This window comes from Bombina bombina, chromosome 3 (genome assembly GCF_027579735.1).
Source record: "Bombina bombina isolate aBomBom1 chromosome 3, aBomBom1.pri, whole genome shotgun sequence".
NCBI lineage: Eukaryota > Metazoa > Chordata > Amphibia > Anura > Bombinatoridae > Bombina > Bombina bombina.
This window is the reverse complement of record NC_069501.1, coordinates 1076462956-1076479036: the sequence shown is the minus strand read 5'-3', so window position 1 is coordinate 1076479036 and position 16081 is coordinate 1076462956. Positions and strand designations below refer to the sequence as shown.

Below are 16081 nucleotides of genomic sequence, written 5' to 3'. Positions count from 1 at the left end.
ATTGACCCTCCTGGATTGTAGGTAAAATTGTTCGAATGGTTTCCATTTTGAACTCTGAGAAATTTGTTTAGAATTTTTAAATCCAGAATTGGTCTGAAAGTTCCCTCTTTTTTGGGAACTACAAACAGATTTGAGTAAAAACCCCTGAACTTGTTCCACAGTTGGAACTGGGTGTATCATTCCCATCTTTAACAGGTCTTCTACACAATGTAAGAATGCCTGTCTACTTATTTGGTTTGAAGATAAGTGAGAAATGTGGAACCTTCCCCTTGGGGGTAGTTCCTTGAATTCTAGAAGATAACCCTGAGAGACTATTTCTAGTGTCCAGGGATCCTGAACATCTCTTGCCCAGGCCTGGGCAAAGAGAGAGAGTCTGCCCCCTACTAGATCCGGTCCCGGATCGGGGGCTACCCCTTCATGCTGTCTTGGTAGCAGCAGCAGGCTTCTTGGCCTGTTTACCCTTATTCCAGCCTTGCATTGGTTTCCAAGCTGGTTTAGTCTGGGAAGCGTTACCCTCTTGTCTAGAGGCTGCCGAGTTAGAAGCCGGTCCGTTCCTGAAATTGCGAAAGGAACGAAAATTGGACTTATTCTTAGCCTTGAAAGGCCTATCCTGTGGGAGGGCATGGCCCTTTCCCCCAGTGATGTCTGAAATAATTTCTTTCAATTCTGGCCCAAAAAGGGTCTTACCTTTGAAAGGGATATTAAGCAATTTTGTCTTGGAAGATACATCCGCCGACCAAGACTTTAGCCAGAGCGCTCTGCGCGCCACAATTGCAAACCCTGAATTTTTCGCCGCTAATCTCGCTAACTGCAAAGCGGCTTCTAAAATAAAGGAATTAGCTAACTTAAGTGTGTGAATTCTGTCCATGACTTCCTCATACGGAGTCTCCCTACTGAGCGACTTTTCCAGTTCCTCGAACCAGAACCACGCCGCTGTAGTGACAGGAATAATGCACGAAATAGGTTGAAGGAGGTAACCTTGCTGTACAAAAATCTTTTTAAGCAAACCCTCCAATTTTTTATCCATAGGATCTTTGAAAGCACAATTGTCCTCAATGGGAATGGTTGTGCGTTTGGCTAGTGTAGAAACCGCCCCCTCGACCTTAGGGACTGTTTGCCATATGTCCTTCCTGGGGTCGACCATAGGGAACAATTTCTTAAATATAGGAGGAGGGACAAAAAGGTATGCCTGGCTTCTCCCACTCCTTATTCACTATGTCCGCCACCCGTTTAGGTATCGGAAAGGCATCAGGGTGCACCGGGACCTCTAGGAACTTGTCCATCTTGCACAAGTTTTCTGGGATGACCAGATTGTCACAATCATCCAGAGTAGATAGCACCTCCTTAAGTAATGCGAGGAGATGCTCTGATTTAAATTTAAATGTCACAACATCAGGTTCTGCCTGCTGAGAAATTCTTCCTGTATCAGAAATTTCTCCATCTGAGAAACCCTCCCTCACTGCCACTTCAGACTGGTGTGAGGGTATGACAGAAAAATTATCATCAGCGCCCTCCTGCTCTACAGTGTTTAAAACAGAGCAATCGCGCTCTCTCTGAAATGCTGGCATTTTGGATAAAATATTAGCTATGGAGTTATCCATTACTGCCGTCAATTGTTGCATAGTAACAAGCATTGGCGCGCTAGAAGTACTAGGGGTCGCCTGCGCGGGCATAACTGGTATAGACAAAGAAGGAGAAGATGTAGAACTATCTCTACTTCCTTCATCTGAGGAATCATCCTGGGCAACCTTACTATTTGTGACAATACTGTCCTTACTGTGTTTGGACGCTATGGCACAATTATCACATATATTTGAAGGGGGAACCACATTGGCTTCCATACATACAGAACATGATCTATCAGAAGGTACAGACATGTTAAACAGGCTTAAACTGGTTAATAAAGTACAAAAACCGTTTTAAAACAAAACCGTTACTGTCTCTTTAAATGTTAAACAGAGCACACTTTATTACTGAATATGTGAAAAACTATGAAGGAATTATCCAATCTTTACCAAATTTTCACCACAGTGTTTTAATGCATTCAAAGTATTGCACCCCAATTTTCAAGCTGTTAACCCTTAAAATGTGGAACCCAGAGCCGTTTGCAATTTTAACCCCACTACAGTCCCAGCCACAGCCTTTGTTGTGACTTCAACTATCCCAGGGGGGTATTTCAAGCCTTCTAGGAACTTTTTCAGTGGACACCAGACCCTCTCACATGCATCTGCATGCACTGTACTTAAAAGAAACTGCACAATAATGGGGCAAAAATGAGGCTCTGCCTAATACAGTGAAAGGCCCTTCCTGACTGGGAAGGTGTCTTAACTAGTGCCTGGTGATAAAAAACATTCCCCAAATAATAAAAGTGTGAAATCCACTTCAAACTTTAAATAAAAACTTAAATAAACAATCGATTTAGCCCTTAAGAGTGTCCACCAGTTAATAGCCCATAATAAGCCCTTTATTCTTTCTAAGTCTAAGAAAATGGCTTACCGATCCCCATGAGAGAAAAATGACAGCCTTCCAGCATTACACAGTCTTGTTAGAAAATGGCTAGTCATACCTTGAGCAGAAAAGTCTGCAAACTGTTCCCCCCAACTGAAGTTCTCTCATCTCAACAGTCCTGTGTGGGAACAGCAATCGATTTTAGTTACTGCTGCTAAAATCATACTCCTCTTTTAAACGGAACTCTTCATCTCTTTCTGTTTCAGAGTAAATAGTACATACCAGCACTATTTTAAAATAACAAACTCTTGATAGAAGAAATAAAAAACTACAAATAACACCACAAACTCCTCACCATCCCCGTGGAGATGCTACTTGTTCAGAGCGGCAAGGAGAATGACTGGGGGGCGGAGCCAGAGGGGGAGCTATATGGACAGCTCTTGCTGTGTGCTCTCCTTGCCTTTCCCTGTAGGGGAGGAGAATATCCCACAAGTAATGGATGACGCCGTGGACCGGACACACCAATGTTGGAGAAAAGGACGTTATGTTCCGATCTAGCCACTAGACCAAGTAACACTACACATTAGCAGACAGAATCACATAACAAACATGATTAAAGTCCCCCCTGTTCAATAACCCCCCCCCCAGGAGATATTAACCTTTGATTCCTTATAAAGATAAAGGAGTCCCATTGAGACCCTGACTTCTTCGTTTACATTACTTTTTCACATCATCAAAGTAAAATGAAACAATCTTACCGGAATCAACGCCGTGGAACAGGAACACGGCCCTTCAAGTGTGACAGATAGTAGCCTCTCTTCTGGCATGGACTTGAGAGAATAAAGCAGGCAGCGAAACTCGTCAACGCTGTTTGCTAAGGAGCTGTTAATATGAGTCGGCATGGTTTCGCAGAAAGACTCTCCCTGCATCTCCGAACTCTAACATTCATCCAAGCTCTCACTGAGAGGTTGACAGGATTACTTAAAATTCCAGTCCCATCTCGAAGAGTACTACCCTCCATAAGAGACTATATAAAAATCTTTCGACACTTCTCTGCCAAACTCCTGTGACGAAAGGCAAAGAATGACTGGTAGATGAGGGAAGTGGGGGAGGTATTTAAGCCTTTGGCTGGGGTGTCTTTGCCTCCTCTTGGTGGCCAGATTCTGAATTCCCAAAAGTAATGAATGCAGCTGTGGACTCTTCCCGTTTAAGAAGAAAATGAGGCATTATTTTCTGTTGCATTGTCATTACATTGCAAGGCTATTGTGACTATTGGCAAAAGAAAGAAATATATAGGGGTGCCCTTGGGCAAAAATTAAAGTGTGTTAAATAATAATACTTAATAACAATATAATATACTAGGATACAAAATATCTGAAGCACAAGAAAGCTTTACAGAATATAATGATCAAATCAGTGAATATAATGAAAATGTTCAAGTCTCATATCAAAAAGAGAGGGTATTACATATACAACCAAATGATATGTGGTAAATCCAGGTTCAGGCAGCTGTCTGTGGTAGGATCCAAGGCCAAGATCCAAAATCAGCAATCTGCAGAGAATATAAAGGAACAGAAGCGTCATGTGGCCTAGCACTGTATATACTCTTAAGAGATAGTGTATAAGATTGTTACACTCACATTTGGTGAAGCACCCCTCTTGGTGCAAGTGGAGCAGGCTGGAATCTAACAGTCACCCAGAAGACTGACCTCCGGTGTGGCTTGAACTCCAAAATATCAGGATACGATATCCCAGCAGAAAGTCCACCAAATATGAGGTGTGCAGCAGAATAAATGGTATAAAGGCAAGAAGTGCAAAACTTACTTTATTAAAACAAGTATAAAAACAAGCAACGCATTTCTCAGTCAACTGGTGACTGTTTCATCAGACTTAATACAAAAGGTTTAAAACACTTGCCATATATACCATCAAACTAATCATGTACAAAAAAACACCACCTGGGGGGGTATTTATTATGTGTTGTGACATCACATTGTTGGTGTATTTTTTGTTGATTATTGAATTAAATTGTCTATGTTATATTTTATCTATATTTTGTGTTGTTCTCAATGTGATGTATATTGACTGTTTATGCTGGTTGCTATGACACATCTAATTGGTTCACCCCCTGCCAGGTGGTGTTTTTTGTATATGATTAGTTTGATGGTATATATGGCAAGTGTTTTAAACCTTTTGTATTAAGCCAGTTGACTGAGAAATGCGTTGCTTGTTTTTATACTTGTTTTAATAAAGTAAGTTTTGCACTTCTTGCCTTTATACCATTTATTCTGCTGCACACCTCATATTTGGTGGACTTTCTGCTGGGGTATCGTATCCTGTTATTTTGGAGTTTGAGCCACACCGGAGGTCAGTCTGCTGGGTGACTGTTAGATTCCAGCCTGCTCCACTTGCACCAAGAGGGGTGCTTCACCAAATGTGAGTGTAACAATCTTATACACTATCTCATAAGAGTATATACAATGCTGGGCCATATGACGCTTCTGTTCTTCTATTGTGACTATTAATGGCTTTGTTTATATTACGATTGTGGTTTATTAATGGGTATAGCTGTACTATTAATGTTATTTCTTATTATTATTAATACAGTAAAACTATATTTATAACTCTTATTACAACAACAAAAAAAAGACGTCAGACGTAACAGTACTGAAAGCAGAGCTCATTGGAACAAGCTTAAAAGGAGGATTTAAATTATCTAATGATTATTACTAATTGTATGAAAATTGTTCTACTTTGTAAAATGATAATTTGATGAGACGTGAATACTAAAATGACTACAGTAGATATGTGTAATCCCTAAACTTTTTAGGAGTTAAAAGACTGCTTTAGAAAGTAGTAAAAGATAAATAAAATCGGGGGGGGGGGGGGGGGGGGGGGCGTGTCTAACCATCGACCAAGATGGCTGCTTGTTAAACTCTGTCTGACTATGGAAGCTGACAAAACTGCTGTTTGCCTCTCCAAAAACTGTCAGATCTTGGTTTCTTGATAAGAACTGTGACGAGCATTATTCCTAGAGCAGCAACATATGTTATTTATATATTTTTAAGAACGGGCAGCCAGTAATCGAGTAAGTACGCAGCAGAGGACCGTGAGCGGCCTGTACTTGTCTCTACCCCCCATTATTCTGAATATTCAGTCATGTCAGCCAGTTGTGCTGAAGTAATAACATTTCCCTACGTAGGGGCTTTTACCATGGAGGACATCTCGCAAAAACTGCAGGCTATTTTTACAGACTTTAAGGCAGCAATGCTTGAGGCTCTCGATCCTATACTCCAGCCTCCTCAATTTACAAAGATGGCTTACTTGCTGCCCACGGGACTGCCTTCGCAAGCTTTGGAGTCAAACCAGCGAGACAGAAGATACCCTGAGCTGCCTAGTTCCTCCCTGACCCTGGGGGCTGCGGCCGTCCCTCAGGTGCGGGACAATGTATATCCTACACGCAGCAGCACCAAGCTAAGGGATCCACAAGTGCGAGCTCTCCTAACGCGCATATCTCCATATATGGCATGGAGTGCGAAGGAATATGGTTGGAAGCTGCTATCCAGCTATAGACCGGCTGCCGGGAAGGTAGCTGCGGAGGTGGCAATCATGTGGGGCTCTGATGCGGCGTTTATGATATCTGCCTGTCTAACACTGAAGCCCCGTGATCTGGAGATGGTGGAGATAGAGGACAGGCCCACAATTCATGATGTCTGCTGTCTCAGGACCGGAGTGGGTTGAGAATGCTGGGACACAGTTTGGTGGGTTTGAGACACATGGAATATATTGTCGCAACTTACCCACTCGCATCATTATATCTGGAGGATACTATAGTGTGACTTTTTGCCTAACGCGGCTCTCAATCTGCCCTTATGTTATGGGTGAGCTGGGAGCTTATAGCGCTGTTTTAGTGTGCCGCAGCTCTACATGGTCATAACTTTGTCTACTTTCCCCTTTTGCCCTGGACTCATGTTATCCTAGATGGAGAAAGATTTCTGGGGAAAATGTCGTTATATTTTATTTGCTCCTTTATTCGATATTTTCTCACATGCTCTTTAAAAACATAATTTATGCTTACCTGATAAATGTATTTCTCTTGTAGTGTATCCAGTCCACGGATCATCCATTACTTATGGTATATATTCTCCTTCCCAACAGGAAGCTGCAAGAGTCCACCCACAGCAAAGCTGCTATATAGCTCCTCCCCTAACTGCCATTACCAGTCATTCGACCGAAAACATGCAGAGAAAGGAAAACCATAGGGTGCAGTGGTGACTGTAGTTTAATGGAAAAATTACCTGCCTTAAAGTGACAGGGCGGGCCGTGGACTGGATACACTACAAGAGAAATAAATTTATCAGGTAAGCATAAATTATGTTTTCTCTTGTTAAGTGTATCCAGTCCACGGATCATCCATTACTTATGGGATACCAATACCAAAGCTAAAGTACACGGATGTTGGGAGGGACAAGGCAGGTACTTAAACGGAAGTTACCACTGCCTGTAAAAAACCCTTTCTCCCAAAAATAGCCTCCGAAGAAGCAAGGTATCAAATTTGTTAAATTTGAAAAAGTATGAAACGCAGACCAAGACTCCGTCTTGTAATCTGTTCAACAGAAGCCACATTTAAAAAAGGCCCAAGTGAAAACCACAGCTCTAGTAGAATGAGCTGTAATCCATTCAGCTAAATGAATTATGCTTTTTAACCAAAAAGACAGAGAGGTTGCTGAAGTCCTTTGACCTCTCCTCTGTCCAGAATAGACAACAAACAAGGTGAATGTTTGATGAAAATCTGTAGTAGCTTGTAAGTAAAACTTTAAAACACGAACCACGTCCAAATTGTGTAATAGACGTTCCTTCTTTGAAGAAGGATTGGGATACAAGAATGGAACAACAATCTCTTGAGTGTTATTCTTGTTAGATACCACCTTAGGTAAAAACCCAGGTTGGTACACAGGACTACCTTATCCGTACGGAGAACCAGATAAGGAGAATCACATTGCAACGCAGATAACTCAGAGACTCTATGAGCCGAGGAAATAGCTACCAAAAAGGAACTTTCCAAGATAGAAGTTTGATATCTATGGAATGAAAAGGTTCAAATGGAACTCCTTGAAGAACCTTAAGAACCAGCTTTAAGCTCCATGGCGGAGCAACATTTTTAACCACAGGCTTGGTTCTAACCAAAGCCTGACCAAATGCCTGAACGTCTAGAATACCTGCCAGATGCTTGTGCAAAAGAATAGACAGAGTAGAAATCTGTCCTTTTAAAGAACTAGCTGACAACCCTTTTCTCAAAATCATCTTGGAGAAAAGATAATATCCTGGGAATCCAGACTTTACTCCATGAGTAACCCTTGGATTCATAACAATAAGATATTTACACCATATCTTATGTTACATTTTCCTAGAGACAGGCTTTTATGCCTGTATTAAGGTATCAATTACTGACTCGGAGAAGCCATGCTTTGATAACATCAAGCGTTCTGTCTCCAGGCAGTCCATCTCAGATTAGTTATATTTAGATGGTTGAAAAGACCCTGAGGTAGAGGGTCCTGTCTCAGAAGCAGAGACCGTGGTGGAAAGGATGACATGTCCACCAGATCTGCATACCAGGTCCTGCGTGGCCACGCAGGCGCTGTCAAAAGCACCAAAGCACTCTCCTGCTTGATCTTGTGCAAACCCCTCCGGAGGGAATTCCCACTCCCCCGGATGAAAAGTCTGACGACTTAGAAAATCTGCCTCCCAGTTCTCAACACCTGGGATAGGGATAGCTTTTAGACAAGAGTGAGTCTCTGTCCAGTGAATTATTTTAAGACTTCTAACATTGCTGGGGAACTTCTGTTCCCCCTTGATGGTTGATGTAAGCCACAGTCGTGATATTGTCCGACTGAAATATGATGTACCTCAGAGTTGCTAACTGAGGCCAAGTCTGAAGAGCATGGAATATCGCTCCCAGTTCCAGAATATTCATTAGAAGGAGGGTCTCCTCCTGAGTCCACTATCCCTGAGCCTTCAGGGAGTTCCAGACTGTATCCCAACCTAAAAGGCTGGCATCTGTTGTAACAATTGTCCCATCTGACCTGCGGAAGGTCATACCCTTGGACAGATGGACCCGAGATAGTCACCAGAGAAGAGAATCTCTGGTTTCTTGGTCCGGATTTAACAGGAGAACAAATCTGTGTAATCCCCGTTCCTCTGGCTGAGCATGCATAGTTGCAGTGGTCTGAAATGTAGGCGTGCAAACGGTACTATGTCCCTTGCCGCTACCATTAAGCCGATTACATTCATGAACTGAGCCACCAAAGGGCGCGGATGGAATGAAGAACACGGCAGAAATTTAGAAACTTTGACAACCTGGACTCCGTCAGGTAAATTTTAATTTCTACAAAATCTATCAGAATCCCTAGGAGGGAAACCCTTGATATTGGGGATAGAGAACTCTTTCCTTGTTCACTTTCCACCCATGCGATCTCAGAAATGCCAGTACTACGTCCGTATGAGACTTGGCAACTTGGATGTTTGACGCCTGTATCAGGATGTCGTCTAAATAAGGGGCCACTTCTATGCCCCGCGGCCTAAGGACCGCCAAAGTGACCCCAGAACCTCCATAAAGATTCTAGGGGCTGTAGTTAACCCAAAGGAAAGAGCTACAAACTGGTAATGCCTGTCTAGAAAGGCAAACCTGAAAAACCGATGGTGATCTTTATGCATCGTAATGTGAGGATAAGCATCCTTCAAATCCATTGTAGTCCTCTATTGACTCTCCTGGATCATAGTTAAGATGGTACGAATAGTTTCCATCTTAAATTATAGAATTCTAAAGAATTTGTTTAAGATCTTTTAGAACCAAAATAGGTCTGAAGGTTTCCTTTCCTTGGGAACCACAAACCGATTTGAGGAAAACTGTGTCCCTGTTCCTCTATTGGAACTGAATGGGTCACGTACACAATGCAAGAATGTCTCTTTCTTTATCTGGTTTGCAGATAAATGTGAAAGGCAAAAACTCCCCTTTTTTGGGGGGGAAAGCTTTGAAATCCAGAAGATATCTCTGGGGTATAATTTCCAATGCCCAGGGATCCTGGGCATCTCTTGCCCACGCCTGGGCGAAGAATGAAGTCTGCCCCCTATAGGATCCGTTACCAGATAGGGGTCCGTTCCTCATGCTGTTTTAGAGGCAGCAGCAGGCTCCTTGACCTGCTTATCTTTGTTCCAGGTCCGGTTGTCTCCAGACCGCCTTGGACTGAGCAAAAGTTCCCTCTTATTTTGCCTTAGAGGAAGTTGATGCCACACCTGCCTTGAATTTTCGAAAGGCACGAAAATTAGGCCTTTTTTGTCCCTTGATTTGGACCTGTCCTGAGGAAGGGCATGATCTTTTCCTCCAGTGATATAAGTAATAATCTCCTTCAAACTAGGCCTGAATAGGGTCTGCCCCTTGAAGGGAAGTTAAGTAGCTTATTTATTAAAGTCACGACAGCTGACCATGATATAAGCCATAGCGCTCTGCGCGCCAGTATAGTAAAAAACAGAATTCTTAGCCGTTAGTCTAGTCAAAGGAACAAAGGCATCAGAAAACAAAGGAATTGGCTAGCTTAAGTGCTCTAAGCTTGTCAAATATATTCATCCAATGGAGCCTGTAAAGCCTCATCAAGAGACTCAAACCAGAACGCCGCAGCAGCAGTGACAGGAGCAATGCGTGCAAGGGGCTGCAGGATAAAACCTTGTTGAATAAACATTTTTTATCCATTGGATCTAAAAAAGCACAACAGTCCTCGCCAGAGGTAGTGGTACGCTTAGCTAGAGTAGAAACTCTTCTCTCCACCTTAGGAACTGTCTGCCATAAGTCCCGTGTGGTGGCAACTATTAGAAAACATTCTTCTAAAAAATAGGAGGGGAAGAGAACGGCACACCTGGTCTATCCCATTCCTTATGAAAAATTTTAGTAAACCTCTTTAGGTATTGGAAAAACATAAGTACACACCGGCACTGCATATTATTTATCCAGTCTACACAATTTCTCTGGCACTGCGATTGTACACATTCATTCAGAGCAGCTAAAGCCTCCCTGAGCAACAAGTGGAGGTTCTCAAGCATAAATTTTAAATGTAGAAATATCAGAATCAGGTTAAATCATCTTCCCTGAGTCACAAATATCACCCACAGACTAAGCATATTGTGAGGTAGTATCAGACATGGTTCTTAAAGCGTCTGTATGCTCTGTATCTACCCCCAGAGCTGTTTTGCTTTCCTTTAATTTCAGGTAGTCTGACTAATACTGCTGCCAGTGTATTATACACAACCTTTGCCATGTCTTGTAAAATAAACGCTATGGGCGCCATTGATATACTTGGCGCCATTTGAGCGGGAGTCAAAGGGTCTGACACGTGGGGAGAGTAAGTCGGCATAACTTCCCCCTCGACAGAATCCTCTGGTAAAATAAACGCTATGGGTGCCCTTGATGTACTTGGCGCCATTTGAGCGTGAGTCCCTAAAGCGGGAGTCAAAGGGTCTGACACGTGGGGAGAGTTAGTCGGCATAACTTCCCCCTCGACAGAATCCTCTGGTGATAATGTTTTTAAATACAAAAAATGATCTTTATTGTTTAACATGAAATCAGTACATCTGGTACACATTCTAAAATGGGGTTCCACCATGGCTTTAAACATAATAAACACAGAGCCTCCTCTATGTTAGACATGTTAGAACTAATAAAGAGACTAGTAAGCTTGGAAAACACTTTAAATCAAGTTAACAAGCAAATATAACAAACGTTACTGTGCCTTTAAGAGAAACAAATTTTGTCAAAATTTGAAAAACAGTGAAAAAAGGCAGTAAATCAAACGAAATTTTTACAGTACATGTAATAAGTTAACAGAGCATTGCACCCACTTGCAAATGGATGATTAACCCCTTAATGCAAAAAACAGATAAAAAAAAAAAAAAAAACGACATTTTTTTAAACAGACACAACAAAACTGCCACAGCTGAGCTGTGGATTACCTTCCCTATAACTGTTTCTATGCAAAATTTAAGCCAGCCATGTGGAAAAATTAGGCCCCAATAAGTTTTATCACCAAACATATGTTAAAAAACGATTAAACATGCCAGCAAACGTTTTAAAACACATTCTTATAAGAGTATGTATGTCTATTAATAAGCCTGATCCAGTCGCTATCACTGCATTTAAGGCTTTACTTACATTACTTCGGTATCAGCAGTATTTTCTTAGTCAATTCCATTCCTTAGAAAAATATTTTACTGCGCATACCTTATTTGCAGGAAAACCTGCACGCCATTCCCCCTCTGAAGTACCTTACTCCTCAGAATGTGTGAGAACAGCAACTGGATCTTAGTTACGTCTGCTAAGATCATAGAAAAAACGCAGGCAGATTCTTCTTCCAAATACTGCCTGAGATAAACAGCACACTCCGGTGCCATTTAAAAATAACAAACTTTTGATTGAAGAAATAAACTAAGTATAAAAAACCACAGACTCTCACGACCTCCTATCTATGTTGAGACTTGCAAGAGAATGACTGGTAATGGCAGTTAGGGGAGGAGCTATATAGCAGCTTTGCTGTGGGTGGACTCTTGCAGCTTCCTGTTGGGAAGGAGAATATATCCCATAAGTAATGGATGATCCGTGGACTGGATACACTTAACAAGAGAAATGTCAGTTATATTAATGTCTCTCCTCAGAGGAAAGTTTATGCAAATGGCAGTGCCGTGGGTAACACCATTACAGGGATTTAGAGCTGTATCCCCATGTTCTCTATACATAGGTGTGAGACCTTCTGAGCTTTATTATAGTGCAAGATCTAATGTTAGAATTATTGAACTTAGATGCTAAGCAGTATCAGTTGCTAATATATATGTGCCAGTATTCTTGATGATTGTATCAGGTTTCTTAATACTAGGTTGAATCAATTTTCTGCTATAATATTAAGTATTGTATATTCCCGGGTACTACACCCCTATCCCGTGACTGAGGAGATTACAGAGCAGTGCTAAGACCTAGGCCCTACTATCTATTTGGTTCCCATACTTTGACCTCAGGCGTATTTCTTCATAATTTACATAGTATGCGTTGCCTCCTTATCCCCCTCTTCCCAATAGAGTCTGCTCTCAAATATGTAGAATTTTATCCTGATAGTTGCCCCTATGTCACTATAAGTTTTGATATACTTTGCTAATCTATTATCAATATCCCCCTCCCTATCTGGAATGTTCTGTATAGGAAAAATGAGGTTGCATATATACATGCGCTGACTAACATATATGCTAGTTTATACCCATATTAAGCAATAGCGGGTACTATTCAGTTTCTTGATTATATATTTCAGTATGATTAAGCTGCCTGTACTTTCATGAGATATCCTACTCTCCTATCTGTACTACTAACCGTGTATATTGCTTCATATATACTTGTGCTGACTACCACAGATGCTAGTTTATACCCATATGAAGCAGTAGCTGATAAAATTCAATTTCTGGATTATATATTTTAGTATATATTTTTGTTGCTTGTACTATTAGGAGATATTCTACTTTCTTCTCTGTACTACTGAATATGTATATTGTTTTTTTTTTTTGCTGTATTGCTATTTAACCTCAATAAAAAAAAACTAATAATAAAAAAAAACAAACAAAAAAAATAAAAGATAAATAAAATCAATGTCTCTAACCTTTTTGTGAAGAATGCCACCCATGGGAATCTCTTGTTATGAGTTTCTACAAACACGGTCTGCACAAACAGATTAGGATTGCAGCTATGCTGTTTAAATAAAAAGTAACATAAAATGAAACATTAAAAATGATTCAGAACTTGATAATACACCAGGATGCACAACTGGAATTTATAGGGTTTTAATAAACAAAAAGTATTATATTTAATAAATGTTAATAAATATATTCTGAAGTTTATTAACATTTACAAATAGATCATTAAGACTATATAAGAAAGTTTGCAAAAGTTGTGGACCTCCAGTACATTTTTCAGGACTCCCAACCCGTGATCCCTTTAAGGCCACATTTTGAAGTGGCCCAGTAGTGAAACAGTTAACCCATTAACCAAAATGGACTCTTGCGGTACTTTGCCTATCATACCACATGTCGCATAACGTATATACAGTATATATATGTCCAAACTGCAGGAAGCACCAGCAGTCTTGACTATAAAGTTACAACCGAGAGCTGTAGTTCCTAAGCTCAAGGCATCTGCCTGCATATGGAACCGGGGCACTAATCCATATGAAGGCAGATGCCAGATTGTTACAGATGGTGTGTGTATGTCACTGTCTGTAATGTTGATCTGCTGGTGCCGGCGGGAGATGTGGGAGGGAAAACGGGAGTTAGATAAAAAACCTAAACTGCATATTGGCAGACTGTCTGCCAGTGCCTAAGATGGTGGTGACAAGTGGGGGATGAGGGAGGAAAGAGAGCTGTTTGGGAGGGGTCAGGGAGTAGGAGGTGTCAGGTGGGGCAGTAACCTCTACACTACAGCTAAAATTAACCTTACAAGCTACCTGATTAACCCCTTTACTGCTGAGAATAATAGAAGTATGGTGGGCAGCTGCAATTAGCAGCATTCTAATTACCAAAAACCAATCGCAAAGCCATATATGTCTGCTATTTCTGAACAGAGGGGATCCCAGAGAAGCTTTTACAATTAATTGTGTCATGATTCCACACGCAGTATGTAAATAATTTAAGTGAGAAACCGAAAGTTTATTAAAAAGTTAATTTTTTAATATGATCACATTTGGAGGTGAAATGGTGGCATGAAATATACCAAAATGGGCCTAGGTCAGTGATGGCGAACTTTGGCACTCCAGATTTTTTTTAGAACTACATTTCCCATGATGCTTAGGCACTCTGAAGCACTGCACTCGTAATCTAGCCCTATATATGGTAATCTGGTGCCTGAACTCAACACCAATACTAAATAGAACCCACAATTGCCCTGAGCAGAGAAGATGGAATGTTAAAGGGACAGTCTAGTCCAAAATTAACTTTCATGAATCAGATAGAGAATGTAATTTTAAACAATTTTCCAATTTACTTTTATCACCAATTTTGCTTTGTTCTCTTGGTATTCTTAGTTGAAAGTTAAACCTAGGAGTTTCATATGCTAATTTCAAAGCCCTTTAAGGCCGCCTCTTCTGTCAGGGCATTTTGACAGTTTTTCACCACTAGAGGGTGTTAGTTCATGTGTGTCATATAGATAACACTGTGCTCAGGCACCTGGAGTTCAGGTGAGCCAGCTCTGATTGGCTAAAATGGATGTCTGTCAAAAGAACTGAAATAAGGGGGCAGTTTGCAGAGGCTTAGATACAAGGTAATCACAGAGGTAAAAAGTGTATTTATATAACTGTGTTGGTTGTGAAAGACTAGGGAATGGGTAATAAAGGCATTATCTATCTTTTTAAACAATAAAACTTCTGGTGTAGACTGTCCCTTTAACATAAAAATATTGTTATCAGCATTAGGAAATGTTCTATTTGCTATTTTGTATGTCAAAGCATTCATATTGACATTCTGGTAGTAGAACTAAATTGTGCTTTGTTAGATCCAGAAGTTCAGCTTTGTTATTTGAAAGTTAAACCTAGGAGGTTCATATGCTAATTTCAAAGCCCTTTAAGGCCGCCTCTTCTGTCAGGGCATTTTGACAGTTTTTCACCACTAGAGGGTGTTAGTTCATGTGTGTCATATAGATAACACTGTGCTCAGGCACCTGGAGTTCAGGTGAGCCAGCTCTGATTGGCTAAAATGGATGTCTGTCAAAAGAACTGAAATAAGGGGGCAGTTTGCAGAGGCTTAGATACAAGGTAATCACAGAGGTAAAAAGTGTATTTATATACCTGTGTTGGTTGTGAAAGACTAGGGAATGGGTAATAAAGGGATTAACTATCATTTTAAACAATTAAACTTCTGGTGTAGACTGTCCCTTTAACATAAAAATATTGTTATCAGCATTAGGAAATGTTCTATTTGCTATTTTGTATGTCAAAGCATTCATATTGACATTCTGGTAGTAGAACTAAATTGTGCTTTGTTAGATCCAGAAGTTTAGCTTTGTTATTTCCATTACTGCTCTTTGACATAAGACTGTGGTCTTTATCAGGTCTATCTTTTCTTAGGGCAGAGCTCTAGCGTTAAATTAGCTAACTCTATATTGGAGCCTAACTACTGTTAAAAAATATTCTATTAATTCATCCAGTGCATTAAATTACATTTAATACTTACATTTAAGAAACGTCCCACATTTCCTTCTTTTGTGGCATCTAAGCAGCAAACATTTTCTTCAGGTATTTCAAGGAGGGATAATCTTGAGGCAGTCTCATTTACACAGGTTTCTAGAGATACATCATTGTCCTTGCATTTAGACTCTGACAGTGACTGAGTACCAGACAGTATGGATGAATTGCTTTCTTCTGATACGTATCCTAGTATAGCCTCATCGGCTAATTTCGCCTTTAATAATTCTGATTCTCCAGGGCTTACTGCAATGTTTGCAATGTAAGGTTCATGAACATCACCTTTATAAATAAAAAAAAGTACATCAATACAGTAAAAAAAAAAGTTATTCCCTTCTGATTGAACAAATAAAATGAAGAAATATATATTACATAGA

General features: G+C 40.6%; 1 protein-coding gene across 1 annotated transcript in view; it reads right to left on the bottom strand.

The window, feature by feature from the left end:
• SETDB2 (SET domain bifurcated histone lysine methyltransferase 2) overlaps nucleotides 1-16081 on the bottom strand; it is a 554051-nt gene that overhangs the window by 32227 nt on the left and 505743 nt on the right. The window contains exons 11-12 of the mRNA XM_053708364.1: nucleotides 15694-15986; nucleotides 13134-13222 (exon numbers count right to left, since the gene is read on the bottom strand). Of these exons, the coding sequence (XP_053564339.1) occupies nucleotides 13134-13222; nucleotides 15694-15986 (382 nt within the window). The remainder of the gene's footprint in view (nucleotides 1-13133; nucleotides 13223-15693; nucleotides 15987-16081) is intronic.